Genomic DNA, 19,015 nt, shown 5'->3' with positions numbered 1-19,015 from the left:
GCGGGGCGGGTGGGGCGGAGCTCCGCATCCCGGTGACGCCGGCCAACCCGGCGGCGTTGCGGCGCGGCTCGACTACTCTGCCGCCGCCGCCAGCGCCGGCCTGTCTTCCCGCTGCCGAGCCCTCGCCGCCGCCTGCATGGCGCTCAGCGGCCTCTGCGGATCCGAGGGCTCAGACCCCTTCTGGGTATGTGCGGAGACTCAGGGACGCGCGGGGCTCGGGCCGGGAGGCCGCTGCTCGGCGAGGCCGGTGGCGCGGGGAAGCGCGGGCCCTCGGTCGCCCGGCACCCCAGGCACCTCGGTCTCACTGGGCAGCCTCCCGGGATTTCTCACCCGCGAGTGCAGCTGATGGGAGAGTTGGGTGACCTGGGTCCAGGCAGTCGAGTTAACGGGGGTGGTGACCGCGTTGTGGAGGAGCAGGAGGGCTTGTGCCTGACCTAGGGCTTTGGAGAGAGCTAAGGGGCCTCTCTGCTTTGGGGTTTTCTCCTCCAGTTACTAATCTAACAGGAACAGGAGCTTTGGGTTCGTTCACATCGTTTTTTTTAGTGTTGGGTCTCTCCCTTTCACTACAGCCACCTCCTTGCTAAAGGTTGAGCTGAGGAGAGTCCCGGACCGTAGACAGGGACTTAACGCTGATTGGATTGGGCTTCACCCCAGTTGTTTTACTCTCCCTTACTCTCTGTGGTTACATATTTTTGTCATCCTTTCCTTCCTTTCTGCCTGAATGCTGTGGGAGGGGGTTCAGTAGACCTGGCAAGGGCAGAGTCCCGAGCAGGGATGTTCAGGCCTTTTCCACTGACCCTCAAGTTCAGCCTGGTACCTGTGGCTGTGCCTTGCCTGGTAAGGTGCTGAGGTTCCTCTCTGGCATTGCCTTGGGATTTTCTTCTGAAAAATGGGGTGCTCAGGCCAGCCAGGCCTCTAGAGTTCAGCTTCTGGGGTTTAATCCCCAGTGTCACTGTAATGTGATTTATCCTGTTGCATAGGAAGGCACTCCTGTGTCGTGCCATCTCGATTAGTGGTAAACATGATAGGAAAATCCAGACACTTGTTTTTTGCTTTTTCTTTAGGTTACAGGAAAAACACCCCAAGTTTTTCAGGAGCTGGTGATTAGCATCCAGAAATACGTTCTGTTTGTGAACCTTTCCTGAGTGTTGAAGAGTCACTCTCGAGGGCCCCAGTGGCTGCTTTTCTTGTTAGGCGGAAAACCCATCATACTTTTACTCTCACTTTGAAATAGCACGTATACTTTGCTTTGAGGGCCTGCAGGTGACTGGAGCCCACTGGTAGCTGGAGCTGGGAGCACCTGTGGTTCCCAAGCCCTGTACCAGGTGAAGCAGCAGCAGGATTATTTCTGCATGGGTCCACGTGAGGAACTGGCCTTGTGCTTCATGAATTCTGGAGTAGTTCCTTGTTCATTTTCTTCTAAAGTAAGCCAAGGAAAGCATAGGTGAGGGTAAGTTAAATGCTGTTTCAGGATTTATTTCACTGATGGCTTCTGGCTGGGGGTGGGAGTTGCGTTCTGTTTGAGGTACCTGCTCTCCTCTTGGGCTAGCTAAATAGCCCATCCAAGAAACAGGTTGTGTCTTTTTCTCTTCCAAGGACCTTTTGCTATAGCAGCTGCCTGAGTTGTGCTTGATGGTGGTGGTCCTTAGTCTTCACCTCTGGCAGTCCGGCACCTCCCTCAGCTGTGGCCTTGTCGAGTCCTCCTACTCCTCCTCCCTCTGGATTCCTAGACCTCCTGGATGCCCCAGTTTCTGGAGATGCCCTGGGACTGGAATTTGTGAGTGGGCAGCTGGTGCACAGGAGCCTCCAGCTAGCAGGAGAATGTGAAGGTAGCACGACACTGGTGGCATCTGGGTTTTCCAGGGCAGCAGGCTCCAGGCCGGGAGAGATGCTGTGCCAGGCTGGTGGCTGTGTGACCATGAGCAAGCCACTTCACTCACCTCCCTGTCCTTCACTTTACTCCTCTGTAAAATGGGGACATGAGCTACATAGCTTAGTTTCTGTGAGCTGTGAATCTGTGAGTAGCTCAGCCTGTACCTGCCACAGAGATAAACGGGTTGTCAGCGTTATTTCCAAAGATAAAACATTCCATTTCCAGTTATTTAACTTTCTTTGGACTTTTTCTATTGCCTGTGGAAATGGGTTTGGGCTCTGTGGGTCATTTAGTTAGTCATAATTTTTTTTTTTTTAAAGACAGGGTCTCCTTAGCTGGCCTTGAATTCACTGTGTAGCCCAGGCTGGCCTTGAACTCACAGTGATCCTCCTGCCTTGGCCTCCTGAGTGCTGGGATCCCAGGTGTGTGTTGCTGTACCCATCTCAGCTACTCATAATAGGTTCCTCTTGTGACCCAGGCTTTACTTTTAGAAATCAAGGTTGCAGGCCCAGGTGTGACCCTGTAGTGCAGTGATAGTGAGCCTTGTAGAGCTTTCAGTGATAATAAACAGCTGGCTAGGGCACGCATGCCTTAGGTTGGTCGCTACTGTCTCTAGAGCCTTGTTCCTGTGCCAGTGTCTCTTCTGGGGTCCAGGAAATGCCCAGGAAAACCAGGAGGGAGAACAGTCCAAGGTAAAGGTCCTGATTCAGTGCCTTCCCTCGGGCAGATGCACTGGAAGGAGCAAAAAGGAAGTTTGTTCCCTGAATGGAAAACTGGGGCTGAGTTCTGGGGTTTTCTTTGGCCCTTGAGCATGGTAGTAGTAGGGTCTGTAGCTGATAGGAAGGAAAGGGTGCTCTTGTGACTGATGTTTGAATGGTGCTCAGACAGATCGATCTGGGGCTCCCCTTGGGAGTCAGTTTCTGAAAAATACGTAGTGATGCATCTCAAGTCCTGAATGAAAAATTGGCCAATAGGGGCAAATGGAGATGGTAGCTCAGGGGCGTGGTACGGTGTAGTTCACAGAGCAAGTGCTCGTATTCCTTGGGCTCAGATCCTGACCCTGCAGCTCAGTGAAGTACTTTGCCTTTGTAGCCTCAGTTTCCCCATATAGGATAACATAGTCCCCATAATGAATAGATGGAGAGAGAAAGAATCCTTGGTGACCGCTGCTGTGTGGCCTCCCTGGGTGGATGTTGAATCTGGGGGCCAGATAGGTGGTTGGATGGGGCCCTAGGTCACAAGGTAAAGAGCTTTTGGAGGAGGAGCACTGGGGACCTTGGAGAGAACAGGCACATGGTGTGAGTGAACTAGGCCTTGCGAAGGAAGCCACAGCTGGCTTTTTTGGCCAAGACTCTCTCTCACGAGGGGTGGGGGTCCTGAGCTGCCCAGCTTGCATCTTCTTGATGGTCTTGGAGGTGCCTGGTTGTGAAACATGGTGGGGGAGGCTCAAAAGGCCTTTGGCTGTGGACTAGACCTGGGGAGCAAATCTCTCCACCAGGCGACACAGAGGTGCCTCCCCCTCACCATGTCCCAGCGGAGCTTGGACTCCCACAGCTCGCCCATCTCTGGAGGCAGCGCAGTCCTCACAGAGGACAAAAGCTGCGGTGTCCTTGCTGCCTTTCTTTCCTGCTCCCTTATCAGAACCCTCAACAAATCCTGTTGCCCGGACCTTCAGAATGTATCTGACCTGTCTGCTTCCCACGGCCTCCCCAGCTAGTTCTTGGACTTGGGTACAAACTGCTAATGCCATGACTGTCCTTACTCTACCCTTGACTGCTGCAACCTGGTTTCAGCCCAGCTTCCTGAGGGACCCTGTTAGATTGCACATCAGATTTGTCCCTGTTCTGCTTAGAACCAGGTAGCTGCTCCTCATTTTCCTTACAGTAGAAGCTGGCCTGTTCCCTCTTGGACTGTATCCTTTGCTGCTTTCTGTCTTACTCCAATCCACACTACTGCCACACCTGTTCCTGCCTCAGAGCCTTTGGACTTGCTGTCTCCAAGGCTTGGAATATTCCCTCACCTTCATGCCTCCATGAGCTGTCACCTCAGGCAGCCTTTCCCTGACCTCTGCCACTTCCCCTGCGTGCAAAATTCTCCATTTCACACTCCATGGCTCTTAGTGCTTCCTTATATATTCAATATTAGACTTATTTATAGTGCTTACTCTAAATTTCCACCAAAAAAAAGCCAGCTCTGCAGGGATAGGGATTTTGCCTGTAAGGCTATAATCTCAGCTGCTTTCTCAGTAAACCCTGGTTGAATGCATGAAAGACCTGAAGCTCTAGGATGGCTTGTAAACTTCATTAAAACCTCTCTAGAGGCTTTAGGATGAAATGTCACCTATTGGGGTGTGACTTAGATAGACAAAGCCCTCCAATTCCCATATAGTCCTGCTTATATTTTGTGTTGCAGGGTGTTTTTTTTTGTGACAGGGTCTCCCTACGTAGCTAGATTGGCCTTGAACTTGTCCTGATCCTCCTGCCTCAGCCTCCCAATAACAGGCGTGCACCACCATGCCCAATTTCCCATAGGGTCTCTTGTTTTTCAGACCCCAGCACCTTGCATGTTGTAAGCTCAACCAGCATTTGTGCTTGAGTATCTGAGAAATATGTTCTAAATTGGGATTTCCATTTAGCGTATCAGTGGCCTGGCTTGGCTTTATTCTAATTCCATGAATGGCTGTAATTTCCAGTATTTACTAATGGAAAGATTTCACAGCAACATCTAGATTTTGCATTTCTGAAAATCAGATGACCAGGGTGCATTGAGCCTAGCTGGGCAGACTCCCATGCATAGTTGGATGCAGTCCTCACCTCTTTTTAGTATTGCTCTCATTTAAGGTCAACTGTCTGTTCTCTGTTTCACTGTCCTTTCTCATACCTGGTCACCCTCTGTCAACTATGGCACCTACCTGATACCTGTTAGTGTTTGAATCAGCGTCTGCTTTGTATCCCAGCATTTTGGTAACTACTCTGGGGCCCATTCTGATACATTCTTGCTATGTAGTTCAGGATTCTCCTGCCACAGTCTCCCTGAGTGCTAGCATTACAGGTATGTGCCACTACTTTTTAAAAATGCTTATTTTTGTGGTGCTAGGAATGGAACTTCAGGCCTCTTGCATGCTAGGCAAACATGCTACCACTGAGCTGCATCTCCAGCCTTGACTGGCTAGATTGATCATGCAATCCTTGGGAGGAAGGGAACAGATAAATTAATTATGGTGGCTTGAAGAATTTGCAACAGGAGTCTAATTTGTATGTTGGCTCCAGCTTTTCACATAGTTGGTAAGGCCTAACTTTACCAGATCTTAATTGTTAGTAAAAACCATAGCTCATAAAACTATGCCTGAACATTTTGCAAAAATAAATAAATGGTTTGGGATATTGAGAGGCCAGACATCCTGAAGGATGCTTCCTGCCCTCAGAGAGGAAGCCAGGTGGAGGTGTGGACCTGCATTCCTCCTGAGGGCTGAGCAGGACCTTGGAAGCTCCCATATTTTGGGTTGTGGGGGTGGGTTCTCAACCTCAGCCCTGTGGATGCTTGGCCCAGATTGTTTTTTGTGGTTTAGGACTGTAGGCTGTTTGGCTTTGTCCCTGGTTTCTGTTCACTAGATGCCAGGAGCACTTCCCCCTGATGTGACAACCAAAAATGTCTCCAGACTGTGCCAGATGCCCCTGAGGGTATGGTGAGACTTCTCTTCCAGGCCTGGAGTTGCCCTGAGGTCGTAGGCATAATTGGCTCTTGAGGCCTTTGGAGCTTAACCACAGGGCGAAGAGGGTAAACTCCAATTAGCCACTGGAGGAACCTGCAGACCCCAGGTTTTTTTTTTTTTTTTTTTTTTTTTTAACTTTTTTTTTTTTTAAATCTGAAGGCTGTTTTCTATCCTCACCCACTCTTCTGGTTGAAATGTGGGACAGTTTGGTGTCACCAGTGCAAACACCATTCTTTTGGTGCCAGCTTTGAAGCTCTGCACTTTCAATTTATTTATTTATTTATTTTTGTATTTTTAAGGAAGGGTCTACAGGGTGTTCAGGGGCTCACTGCTAAATCAATCTTGTAGTGATCCACCTGTTTACAGCCTCCCAAGAGCTGGGATTACAGATGCACCATGCTCAGTCTCAGTTGCTGTCTCAGAGTGCCCTTGACAGGCCCGGGGATTGAACCACCTGCTTGCAGGTGCTTTAATCTGCTGAGCTATTTGGCCGGCCCTGCACCTTCATTTTAAACCCTCTGGGAATGCAGAAGACCCAATACTATTATGGACTACTGGATTATTTTGGAATATTTTGCTGAATATTATACACACCTATAATACCTAAATGACGGAACTAAACAGAAAAGGGGATGCAGATGAATGACCATTTTGTATCTCTGTATTCAAAATGGTTAGGATAGATATACAGCTACATTCTCTAAATTCAATGAATAGAGGGATGTGTTCTAATAGTGTTTGTAAATAGGATACCATGTCTGCATCTTGTACAACAAATAACCACTAGGAAGATAGTATGCAATGTGTTCATTATTGAAACTGTCCTACCAATTTGATTTGAAACTGTCTCATTGCTATTTATTTCTGAATAAAATTATGGGAAAAAAAACTCTCTGGGATAAGGAATGATTACAAAGTGGAGATTAGACCTGAGTGTTCACGTGGCTTAATTGGATTTGATGTCCAGGGGGGATGGCATCCATCCTGTCATCCTTGGTTTGTAATTGAGATTTTGTAGAACCTTTCATTTCCCTGACTATGAGAGTCTCAGGCCACCTTTTATTGGCTCTTTTGGGCAACTGCTTGTTGAGGATTCTCTGTTCATTGAGAGCATTTGTTGAGTGCCTATAGGTTTTTATTTTTCTCAGTGGAAAACTTGAGTGTGTTCTCAAAATCATTTCATTCTTTCCTTTACTTGGCAATTTATTACTGAGCATTCCTGACTGGACTGAGGGTAGGAACAATGAACAAAGTGACAAGATTCATGTTTCCACGGGGCTTGCACTGGGGGTGTCCTAATAACTTTATGTCATGATAGCAGTAGCAGAGATGTACACCAGGCCAAATTGTGTGGGCTGCAAATTGCCATGGAAGGATGTCTGTGATTGATGCAAATATATGTAAATGACCTAGTAGAATAAATTCTTTTGCAGGAAATTGCCATGTTGAAGTTTATGTGCATTTTGAAATTTGATATTTAATTGCCAGGTTGCTGCGGAAGTTTACATTCCCACTAATGAACCCACCAGCGTTTATTCAATATCTGCTGTGTTCCTGGCATATCAGCATTGAGCAAGCTGGGAATTGATCTAGCTTTGGTTGGTTTCCTCTATGTGAGAGACTTTCATCCAGTGAAGTTAAAACTTAAACTCCAGTAGGTTTAGGTCAGGATACTAAAGTAAGAGTGCTTTAGTTTTGATCCAGTTTTTAAGAAGATGCGTTTAAATTTTAAGCATTTTTTGACGTCATCTATTATTTAAAAAGTGCTCTTAAGTCAACAAACTATGGAAGGTTTTACTCAGAATCCCACCATGCTGATGTCATTGTGATTTACTTTTTCCACATAAATATTTTAGTTTCAACGTAAGAATTTTCTTATTACAAAAGTAGTAGGTATATGGCTCATTGTGACAAATAGTTTGAACATTCTACTCTTTTGGACAGACCCATAAATAAGGCATTCTTCCATTTCTAGTAATCACATAAATATTTATATGCTTAACCTATATATTTAAATCAAAATGGATTATTTTATAATCGTTTTTTTTGGGCATGGTACTGAAGAATTGAACCCAAGTCTGTGTACACTAAGCAGTTGCCTTGCCACTGAGCTGTCCCCTCACCTGCTTAGTGTTTTTTAATTTAACATGCTAGACATGGTAAAATATGGGTTAAAAAAAAACTGAGTGTGGTGGCACATGCTTGCCATCTCCCAGCACTTGGGAGACTGAGGCAGGAGGATTGCTGGAAGTCCGAGGTCAGCCTGAACACTCAAACAAACAAGCAGACAACAACAACAAAAAAACCCAGTCCACTAACCCTTTTAGTAGTTAGATGATGTTCCAAATTACAGGCTTATAATAATTAGTTGAGCTATTTCCCCACTAATGACAATAATTAGGATAGATTGTCCATTTTTATGGTTTCGGTAGACAGTGAACAATTGTACATGGGTCAAAATTATATAAGCTTTATCTTCAATAAATATAGGCTGTTCATTTTCTAAAAAGTTTGTAGTAAATCCATCCCGTGACAGTGAATTCCTGTTTCTTGGCATAATTCCTAGTTCTGAACATGACCAAATTTTGTCAATTTGCTGGGTAAACCGATAGCTTGTTTTTAATCTCCATTTCCCGTTCAGTAGGAAGCTGAGCACCTGAGAGATGCTGTGGTGTTTGGGTGTGCTTTTCTGTGTGTATCTTTCTGTGTCCTTTTGGAGTATGTGTAGATAGGTTAGGCTTTTTTGAGAAGGGACCCATTATGTAGCCCACGCTTGAACTATCAGTCAGCCTTCCTTAGCCTCCTGAATGTTGACCTTACAGGTTTAGTGACTCTAAAGTGGTTAATCTTATTCCTGTTAGTTTGCAGGGACTTGTGGTACATGGAGGATTGTGTCCATTGGCTTGTTGTGTGTATGGTAAGTGTTGTATTACAGGTCATTGTTGGTCAGCTGGAATGTTAACGTTGGAGCCTTGGCGATGTCTGTATGGTTTTAAAAGATTGAAATTGTACCTTTTGTATCTTATGTTTTTCTTTACTGCTGTAAGAATTTTCCCATGTTCCTACATAACCTTTAATTATACGTTAAGTGTTCAGCTCATACTTCCTTGTATCAGTGGAGTACAGTTCATGTCACCGTTGCCTGTGGTTTGACATTTAGGTTGCTGTGGGAGTTTTTCTTTCTCTCCCCCCCTTTTTAAAAAGGAAAATATTTTAATAGTTATCATACGGATATATTGGCACCTGGTGGCTTATTTTCTTAGAGCACATTCTTAGGAGTGGGATGACTATCTCAGACTATTTGAAAAGGTTATGCTTTAGCTTTGCTTAATAGATGTCCCCAAAGGAATGATGCTAGCAGGGTGGCAAAGTAAGTGTGGCTTGGCCTTAGCTCAGTGATAGAGTTCACGTAGAGTTCACAGGGACCCGGGTTCAATCCCCAGTACCATCACCACCAAAAGAAAGAAAGAAAAAAAAAAAAAAGGAGCCCAGAGCAAAGTTAGAACCAGCTGGAATTGAGCAAGGTGACCTTGGTAGTTATAATTAGGCTGGCATATCTGAGTCTTCTGATAAGGCTTCATTAATTTATGAACCCAGGACATATTAGGAAAAGGTATATGTTAAATCAGGATCTCAGGGGACTATAGATGTAGTTTTGTTTTGTTTTGGTTGTGGTCACTGTTGGTTTTGTTTTGAGGTACCAGGAATTATGATAGCATTTTGTTAAGTTACTGAATGCCCAAGGTGAGACTCAAACTTGCAATCTTTCTACCTCAGCATTCCAGAATGATGAGATTACAGGCATGTGCCACCACGGTCAGAGGGATTGTAGATGTAGTTCAGTGGTGCTAATCTTTTTATCTATCTTGTCTCACCTATCTTACCTCACTCACCTCACTTTTCCTCTTGCTGAGACAAAATACCCAACGTCCATAGATGAAGGAAGAAAGGGTTATTTGGCTTGGAGTTTGTAGAGGTTTCAGTACATAGTTGGCTGTCTTAGAGACAGGATGGTGTGCAGACAAGTATGGCAAAGGAGAGACAGCTCATGACAGGCAGAAAGTAGTGAAATAAACAATGGAGAAGATCAGCTTCTTTCTGTTCCTTACAATGTATCCAGACTATTGGGATTAGGGCAGCGCCACTGCAATCAGGGGGCTGCATTAGTAATCAGCCACCCTTAATCCTAACATTGCACCATGAATCAGTCACACACTCTAGGTCCAGCCCTCTCTGAAAAAGCCCCACCTATGACTGCATGAGGCTGTGGGTGCTATGTAGACATAACATCACCCAAGATCCGTGGGGTCCAAGTGGCCCCCTTTTACACTTGGTGTTGGGGACCCAGCCGGCCCACTTCTGGAGAAGAAATGGGAGAAAGCACACAGTCTCTGTGTCAACTCTTGTTTTCTCCAAGGGTCTATGATAAGAGGTAGCACAGCCCCAGAAGAAAGCCAAGGACGGTAGATAATGGCTGGGGTCAGTGTGCCAGGTTCAGGAGACTGGGTTTGAAAATGATCTTGCCTCTTCCCAGCAAGTGAAGTGGGCCTCAGTTTCCTCATCTGTAAAGTAGACATCATGATCCTGCTATCTCTGTTGTGGGGAAGAAAAGAGGCGAGTCACAGAGGCTGCGCAACATAGCAGTGGTGGCGTGTGGTGGGTGTGCAACAGGCAGTGGGGCCAGAGGTTGCAGGCGGTGGCGTAGAGGTCTCTGATGTGGTACTGTCTTTCTGTAACCTCTGGGTCCCTGTGAGTTTTGGCAGAATCAGAACAGAGCCCGGCTAAACATCCTGATGGGGACTTAGACATCCATGTGAGCCTCTGAGACATTTCAGGTCAGTTTACCCAGTCGTTCCAGGGTGTCTGTCAGGATGTCCAGGTCCAAGTAATGTATGTGAGGAGTCTTGGGTAAAAGAAGTGTTGGGCGTGAGCTCTGAAGTTGGATTGATGTGGGGGAGTTTATTTGCAGGTTTTATTGTGTTCAGGATTAAGAAAACCTGCTCCACTGCCTACATCCTGAGTTGTGGGTGTAAGCCTGGCTATGACAGCTTTGAGCACATGTGCTCTGGCAAGTCCCAGGTTTTTGATTCTACAGACATGGTGGAATTGAATTACTTAGAGGGGCTTCTTTTCTCTTCCTCATGCCTTTCTTTCGTGTTGTAAGAGGGACACTAAAATACAAAGCAGGCATAGTAAAAAGTGAAAGTGCTCCATCATTATCTTCTCATAGATAGAATCTTTTTGACAGATTGGTGTATGTAATTTTCAGTCTCCCTTTTCCACCAAAGCTCAATTCTTATTTTAAAAAATAAGAATAAGAACCTGTAAAGATGTGTTCTTTACTTACTATTTATTTTCACTGACAGTGCGGTGATGAACTTTCAGTGATACAAGCAGCTTGTGTGGCGCAGGTGCCACGGGTTTGCCACGGCTAGTACATCGTGCATAAGGCCCGTTTCTCATACTGAACAGATAGTTACTTAAAATTCAAACATGAGCCTAATTAAGTACTTTGCTAATAACTGCTTGAGGCAGTTGGTCACAGCTTTTTTAACTGTTGCACAGTCCTGGGAAAATGTGAAGTGAGGCTCCAGTGAAGGGGTGTCTTCAGCCCTTGTAGGTGCCCTTTGTGGGACACAGAACCTGTGCAACTCACCCCTTCAGGCCTGTGAATTGGTCTCACAGTTTAACCCTTTCTTTGGAGACCTCAAATACAGTGGCTTGCTTAAGATACAAGCTGATTTCTCAAGCAAAAATCTCAGCTGCTATGGCAGTTCTGTCAGGGGCCCCAGCTCCTTGTATCATGTTGCTCTGCCATCCTTAGTTTAGACCAAAATTATGGACTCAGTATACACCCACCAGCCAAGAAAAGGGGAAGAAGGGGCCCTGCCTGGAAGCTGCCCTTTCCTTTTCACTTCCTATTGGCTGGTAGGTAACTAGTCATGAGTAGCTACAAAGGACACTGGGAAATGTAGTCTTTCTGAATAAGTACATGCCCGGCTGCACATTGCAAGTAGATGGAGAATGAGTAATGGAGAACAAGTAGCATTTAATGCTACATAGGCAAAAGCAGAAGGTGAAAAAAAGTTCTAGATAGAGGAGGTAGCTGGGAAACACCAGGTCAGTGTGGAAGGCCGTTGTGGCTGGAGGTTGGAGAGGAGGGGCACAAGGAGGCTGGAAGATGATGTGTGGGACTCGGATGCTCCAGGATGATTTCCTTTCCCCATTTCCTTGTTATCCATTAGCTGTAAGACAGGAGTCCACTTGGTTTTTGTTTGTCTTGGTTTTTATTTATTTAATTTTTAATTTTTTTTTATTTTGAGTCCTGAGGATTTCGCTCAAGGATGCTGAGGTGTTCTCCAGCCATTTTTGTTTTAAGGTAACATCTCACTAAGTTGCCTAGGTTGCTTTGAACTTTTGATTTTCCTGCCTCGGCTTCCCATGTATGCCCGGGGTTACAGGCCACCACATCCAGCTAACACAGAAGTGCTTAAAATGTAGTCCTTAAAGGCCGATCCCTTCTTAAGTATTGCAAAGAACTAGAGATTAAAACCATTTAACCCTTGTTTCATCTCTGCTATCCTATGTGCTTTTGATAAGAGTTTATTTTTATAAATAACAGACATTGAGAATTACTGTGTCAGGTAGTATGCTAAGCCTTCTCTGTATATGCCTTTAGGTTCTACAGTAATGCGGGGTAGGTGTGCTTATGACCCTGTATTTAGACAGGGAAACCAAGGCACAGGTAAGCTTGCCTGTAGTTACACAGCTAGCAAGCTGTGTAGGAGGTGCGGTATTTAAACTCAGATTGTGACCTCAGAGCCTGCTGCCCTTGTCCCTTCTGGGTTTCCCCCTGGTAATTTGCATATAGTCTTCATGATTATGAAATCTGTATCTCAGCTCCTAGCCAAAACATTTGGCTTTAACATTTACCTTAACATTTGGCTTTTTTTTTCTTTCTTTCTGTATTTTAGGGAATGGTCTACAGGGTGTTCAGGGTCTTACTACTAGATTGGACTTGTAGTGATCCTCCTGTTTACAGCCTCCCAAGTGCTGGGATTGCAGGTGAGCGCCACCACGCCCAGTCTCAGCCTCCGTCTTAGGGCATCCCAGGGGCGGGGTCTGTACAGCAGGCCTGGGGATTGAAGTCCCTGCCCCTGTACCTGCTTGCAGGTGCTTTAATCTGCTGTACTATTTGGCCAGCCCTAACATTTGGCTTTAAGAAACAAAAATCCTGATTCCCACAGCCTCCCTGTGGTGGTATTTATATATTTACAGGTCAGGAATTCCAGCTTCTCGCACTGCTGTGAAGGCTAACATTTTTGTCCTTTTCATTATCTCAAGCTCCCAAAGTAGTTGTTGAACTTCTCACCAACACCTGTAGCTCCATGATTGGAACAGGGAGGGATCACCCCAGCAAAAGTCTTCGCAAAAGGCTCCTCTATCACAGGGCAGACTTCTTTCTGCTCATGTCTTCTTGGCTGGAAGGGCATCCCGTAATCACCTTGAGCGGCAGGGGAGGCAGGAAAAGTGAGTTTTGTATGTTTCCTCAGTGGGAGGCAACTGTTGATTAAACCTGGCAGCAGTATCTGCTGTATACCTCTTTTTCAGTTAGTTTGCTTCTTTTCAGTCTTATTAAGTTTGTCCCCAAAGGAAGTTTTATATCACTTTAAAATATCTGTGAAGTCAGAGATTGGTCATAGTCACATGTTTATCTAATAGCTGTTAAAGTAGATAAATTGTTCCATCCGTATCTGGTCCGTATCTGTGGAGGATAGGCTGCAGCACCCCTGTTAGATACCAAAATCCCCAGATGCTTAGGTACTGAAAAGTGGTGTAGTGTGTGCATGTGTGCTGTATACATCCTCCCGTATACTTGTTACTTCTAGATTAATTGGAATAGCTAATACAATGTCATTGCTGTGTAAAGAATTGTGCAACGTGGTTTAGGTAACAATGACAAATTTCTGTCCATGTTCAAATGCAATTTATTTTGTTTTGTTTTGCTTTGCCTTTTGAGACAGGGTCTCACTATATACTCCAAGCTGGACTTTAGCTCACTGTGTTGTAGTACAAGCTGGCCTTGAGCACACAGTGATCCTTTGTTTCATCCTCCTGAGTGCTGGGATTATAGGCATATGCTACCATGCTGGATGTCAGATGCAAGTTTTTTTTTTTTTTTAATATTCAGTTGATTGAATCTACAGATAAAGAACTGTGGCCAACTGTGTCCCTATTTTTTGAAAAAGAAAATTATATTAGCTGCCTAGACCAGTGATTCTTAGAGCTCCGTGCTTTTACATACAAGGGACAGTTGGCAGTGTATGGGAACATTTTTGGTTGTCACAGCCAAGGAAGGGGGGTGCTGCTGACATCCAGTGGGAAGAGGCTAAAGGTAAGCTAAACATCCTACAAAGCACAGCAACGCCTTTCTCTACAAAAAAATTGTTCCTGAACATCATAGTGTAGCTATCCAGAAGCTCCAGCCTAGACTCGGCGCTTGTGCTGCCAGGAGCATGGGTTGGTGGTGTTTTGGATGATGCTATGATTTGCCAGTCTTCCTAGCCCCGGGAGAGAAATGCTGTCTTGCTCCGTGCAGTTGTGTTTGGCCCTGGGTCGCTGTCAACCAGCAAGACTTTTTTTTTTGTTCAAGGAATCGAACTCATGACCTCGTGCTTGCCAGGCAGGTACTTGTGCCCCTGAGCTATATCCGCAGCACTAGCAAGACTTTTTTTTTTTTTTTTTTTTTTTACCTCCTTGTAGCCTCCGTGTTGATTTTCAAGATCTGCTCTCTCAGATAGTGTCAGAGATAGTGTCAGATCTCCAGCAGTCATGTGATGTGGCTTAAGATGATGTATACTGTAAAGAGATCTGTGCGAGGGCTGCACATGGCCCCTGAAGCTGAAGGACTGAATTAATCACTCTTTCCCAGACTAGCCCCATCCAAATGTCTGATTCGGAAAGAACACTGTGCTCATGGAGAGCATTTCTCTTCTGGGGCCAGGAAGAAGCTGGTGCCCACATGCTTTGGAAAGGACTGTGCATTGGTGAGTAGGAGATTTTATTGCTGCCTCTCTGCCTGGGCTTGGCAAGAACACGCTGGCCTGGGCAGAGGCCTGTGGAGACAGGAAGGCAGCTGGCAGGCAGAGGTGCTCAGAGATCAGGCTGCAGCAAGATCCCTGAGCTGGCCTGGCCCTTGACAACGGTTACCCTAGTCCCCTCCTCCCTTGTAGTTAATTGACCTTTTGCACAGCTGGAGCAAAGGGGGTGGGTGGGTGGTGATGGTCTTGCTTCCTTGAAGTGAGGTGAGTTTTCATTTTTCCTTCTAGATTCTGGAAACTTTCCTCTACCCATCCCTGCATGGTACATCTAGATCAGATAAGGGGCCCGGACTGTTGATGCAGATGTCCTGCATTTCCTGGACTGCAGGAGGCCTGCCACTGTGGTGCACACCCCAGGGTTAGGGTTGTTGTGCTATAAAGAAATGGCCAGCAGCACATCTAGTGTGAGGGGGTTGTGAGACACATGCTAACGTCAGGCATTAAAGTAGGACGAAACGTGGTTCGTGGTATTAATGCATTGTGGTAATAACTTGCTCCTTTCCTCCTCTCCTTCACTTCAACTATTCCTTTCTTTCTCCTTTCTGAGTATTAATTCCAGTGTCCTTGAAAATCCATGCTAAATGCTAGGGACACGTATCATGGTGAGTGAGATAGCTGCCGTCTCTTTCTCCTGGAGACCACAGTGGTGAACATGCTTAAAGCGATGTAGGGGTCCTACATGCTGAGCAGCATAGCCTCCGCTCACATCTGTGTCTGCAACTCCTCAGCTGTGTGGCCTTGGACAAGTCTCTTTCCCTGTGTGTGCCCATTTTCTCATGAGAAGGAGGGCCAGGAGTAGTGCCTGCCCATAGCGTTGTAAAATTAGCTGAGTCGATGTGGTGTTAACACGCTGGCCTGCTGCTGTGAATTGCATCAGCACCGTCATTTTGTGCCACGGTGATGCTGGCCGAGAGCTGTGGTGCAGCCCAGGACCTGGAAGGAGGCTGGCACTTAGGATGCCCTGACATCGTGGGGGTTCTCAGGAGACTCCCCAAGTAGCCGTGGCTTAACTTCTGGTCCTCTGCATAACTTGGTTCCCTTGGCTCAGGTCCTGAGGCCTTTTGAATCTGTTTCCGATGCCACGTTCTGTGAAGAGGAGAGCAATGTTAGTACCTGTCCTATAGGTGTGTTGTAGGGATGTGGTGAAGTGATACAGGTAATCAACTAGGAACCATGCCAGGGCTGTCAAGGGTTTGTTGTCATTGTCCCAAGCTTCTTCAGAAGGAAGATGAACCTGCTCCCTTGAACGTGTCTGTTCTCCTGTGATCGAGTGTCCAGGGCTTCGTCACAGCCCTCAGGAAGTCACCCATGCCCTGGATATATTTCTGTTCTGCTTTCCACATGTGGCTTGAAGATGATTGCCGGAAAATGGGAGCCCCAGGGGCCAGCACGGCCACCACTAGTGAGATGGCCCGCCATACCTGGCACCTCCTGCTTGTATTTGTTGTTGAACAAGACTAGTAAGAATTCCTATGCTATGTACCAGGTGAATTGAACACATACCTTGGTGCTTTTCTCTTTTTCTATCTTTTTCTTCCTGCGTCAGCCTCTCGAGTGCTGGGAATCTGGTGTGCCCTACCACACCTGGATTATCTTCCTATTTTGGCGAAATTACAAGTAGGGAGGAAAAAGACACTTAGGAGGGAGACAGCTGGTAGCAGGAATGTAAGGAACCCTTCCTGAGTCCCAGGAGCTGTTCTTGACACTTGTAGGTGAGTAATTTCATACCTATTCCCTCCCTGTGCACAGAGGTTGCAGTTATTCCCATCTTGCCGATAGGGAAATGGAGGCAGTGAGAACTGAAAGTACCTCGCTAATCAGTAGCAGAAGTGGGTTTGTACCTAGGGAGTCTGGTGTTACCCATGGTGCCACAGGGGCTTTAACCTTGACTGGAGGGCTGGAGGCTGACAGGGGTTCAACTGAGAGAGCCTCTGCCTCTGGGTGGCTGTAAGTGGAGGGGCAGCTGGCCAGGCCTGGGGGCAAGCCCTGACGTGGGTCGGCTGGCTGGCTTTGAAGCAGCAGAGGCCTGTGGAGTTTGGGTACCAAGGCCAGGGAAGGGGTCCTGAGTGGAAGAGGGACCTGAGCGTCCCTCCTCAGGGCTGGGAGAGGTTGTGGTCAATGTTAATTAACATTCCCGTGATTCCTGTTCACCTCAGACACTACAAGAAGTGTTTCACTTCACCTTCAGGACAGCCCTATGGAGTTGACAGAGCATCACTGCCTTTTTATGAGGGAGAAACTGAGGCCCGGGGCATGCTGTGACCTGCCCAAGGTTGCACAAAGCATTTGTAGCAGAGCTGGGTCAGAACCTGGGCTTTTGGCCCACATTCCAGACTCTTAAATATAGCATCATCTCTCCACCACGATGGGCGTGTCCAGGTTGCCATGGGTGCCTCTCAGATCGCTGGCCTGAGGAATAGGAGCACCCTAGGGTGGGGAAGGGAGGGAGCCTCCCTGCAGCCTGTGCCCAGTGGCATTGGTTAATCCTGAGCAAGGCAGAAGAAAGTGAGCCTCCTGGGGACCTGGGCTAGTTCTGACAAAGACAGCAGTAGCACTGTGACAGGAGGAGCAGCGGCCAAGCTCAGCCCTTCCTGCCCCTCTCCCTCAGCTCTGAGTGTCACCCTTAAGGGACATGGTGCATAGGGAGCTGGAAGTCTGAGGAGTGGATGGACTTTCCTTAGGCCACGCAGCCAGCAGGTGGTATACTGGGCTGGCGGCCAGGTCTGCTGCTGTTGGACACCTCGTGTCCTCTCCCTTCAGTTCTGCTGCTCCCACCTGTCCTTGAAGTTCCTGAGGGGCCACCTCTGGAGAGGACCTAGGTGTGGGAAGGGCGGGTGATGTTCCCTGGGGCCTACGGTGCTGGCTGGGGTGCACGTGGGTGGGCATGGAGTTTCTCCAGGAGTATCTGAGGATGACAGTGATGTCCAGTTCTTAGTTGTCTACAGGGAAAGCTAAGCCACACACTTTCTGTCTGCATTTCTTAAGTCCTAGCGTTCTTGCAGCACTGTAGTGGGCCATTGTTTTCCTGGGTAGGGAAGTGAAGCTTAGCTCTCTTTACCTGACCTATCTTAGATGTGCTCACTTGTCACTGTGTCCTCTCTTGCCTTCATTTTGTGGAGTGCAAAATCTTTCCATGTTGCTGCTGAATTCAAGAAGTTTGCTCTGACTTGGTGCAGTGGCGCACACTTACAATCCCAGTAATCTGGGAGGTTGAGGCAGGAGGATTGTGAGTTTGAGTCCAGTCTGGCAATTTAGTGACTTAGTGGGACATTGTTTCAAAAAAAAAAAAAAAAAAAAAAAAAAAAGCCTGGGCCAGGGCTTCTCTAGTGTGCTGCCAGGTTCCATCTATTGTCAGGTGAATGACCTTGTTCTTTTTATCTCAGGTGGCTGGGCAGGGCTTGCTACCCTGAGCCAGTCTGCCTGAGTGGCATGGACATCTTCCCTTTGTGGAGGTATAGCCTGGGACAAGCCCTGCCCGCCTGCACCGCTGTGAAGCAGGAAGCGTGTGCCCACTTCCATGGTTTGGGGTGAAGGTGGAATTACTGTGTGATTTTCAGCTTAGAGTATTTCTGAGCAGGAGTCCATGTACTTAGAGAAGGAGAAAACCTTCTTTTCCTTCTCTTTGTGAATGACCCCCTCTCTCCTCAAGACACCTCTTTTTCTTAATTAACTTTATTGAAAATCAATAATTACTTATTATATTAAAAATTGTAGACAAATATTGAAATGTGAAAGATATAAGATGTCGACAGTGAATTTTAGAGAAATAGTTCTAAAATGAATATATAACATGAGATTAATAACAGATTGCACATTGTAAATAAGTTATTTACAAACTTAAATGAATATAACAAAAATTGTCCAAAATAAAAATGAAGAAAGAATTTATAGATCAGTCATAATAGTTCATTCTGTGTCAAAATCAAGAAACTTATATTCATATAATTAGAATTCTCGAAGTTTCTACTTTGAGGGGCAGGCAATAAATATTTAAAAATTTAAAATATCTGAATTTAATTGAACTTACCACATTTCCAAGAAAAATGAACCTTTTGCACAAGAAATTTGAATAGGGCCGGGGAGATGGCTCAGTAGAATAAGCACTTGCCTGGCAAGCGCAAGGGCCTGAGTTCAATCCCTGGTTCCAAAAAAAAAGAATTGATGTCCAGTTCTTAGTTGTCTACGGGGAAAGCTAAGCCACACACTTTCTGTCTGCATTTCTTAAGTCCTAGCATTCTTGCAGCACTGTAGTGGGCCATTGTTTTCCTGGGTAGGGAAGTGAAGCTTAGCTCTCTTTACCTGACCTATCTTAGATGTGCTCACTTGTCA

General features: G+C 46.3%; 1 protein-coding gene across 4 annotated transcripts in view; it reads left to right on the top strand.

Moving 5' to 3' along the window:
- Positions 1-48: 48 nt before the first annotated feature.
- The window catches only part of Abcc1 (ATP binding cassette subfamily C member 1), a 137,348-nt gene continuing 118,381 nt past the window's right edge, over positions 49-19,015 (top strand). For all 4 annotated transcript variants that reach the window (XM_023704671.1, XM_023704670.1, XM_023704669.1 and 1 more), the window contains exon 1: positions 49-184. In XM_023704671.1, coding sequence (XP_023560439.1) covers positions 137-184 — 48 coding nt within the window. In that variant the 5' untranslated portion in view covers positions 49-136. The remainder of the gene's footprint in view (positions 185-19,015) is intronic.

The sequence above is a fragment of the Octodon degus genome, unplaced genomic scaffold, assembly GCF_000260255.1.
Source record: "Octodon degus isolate 3935 unplaced genomic scaffold, OctDeg1.0 scaffold00200, whole genome shotgun sequence".
NCBI lineage: Eukaryota > Metazoa > Chordata > Mammalia > Rodentia > Octodontidae > Octodon > Octodon degus.
The sequence above is the reverse complement of the archived record's forward strand: the minus strand, read 5'-3'. Positions and strand labels throughout refer to the sequence as shown.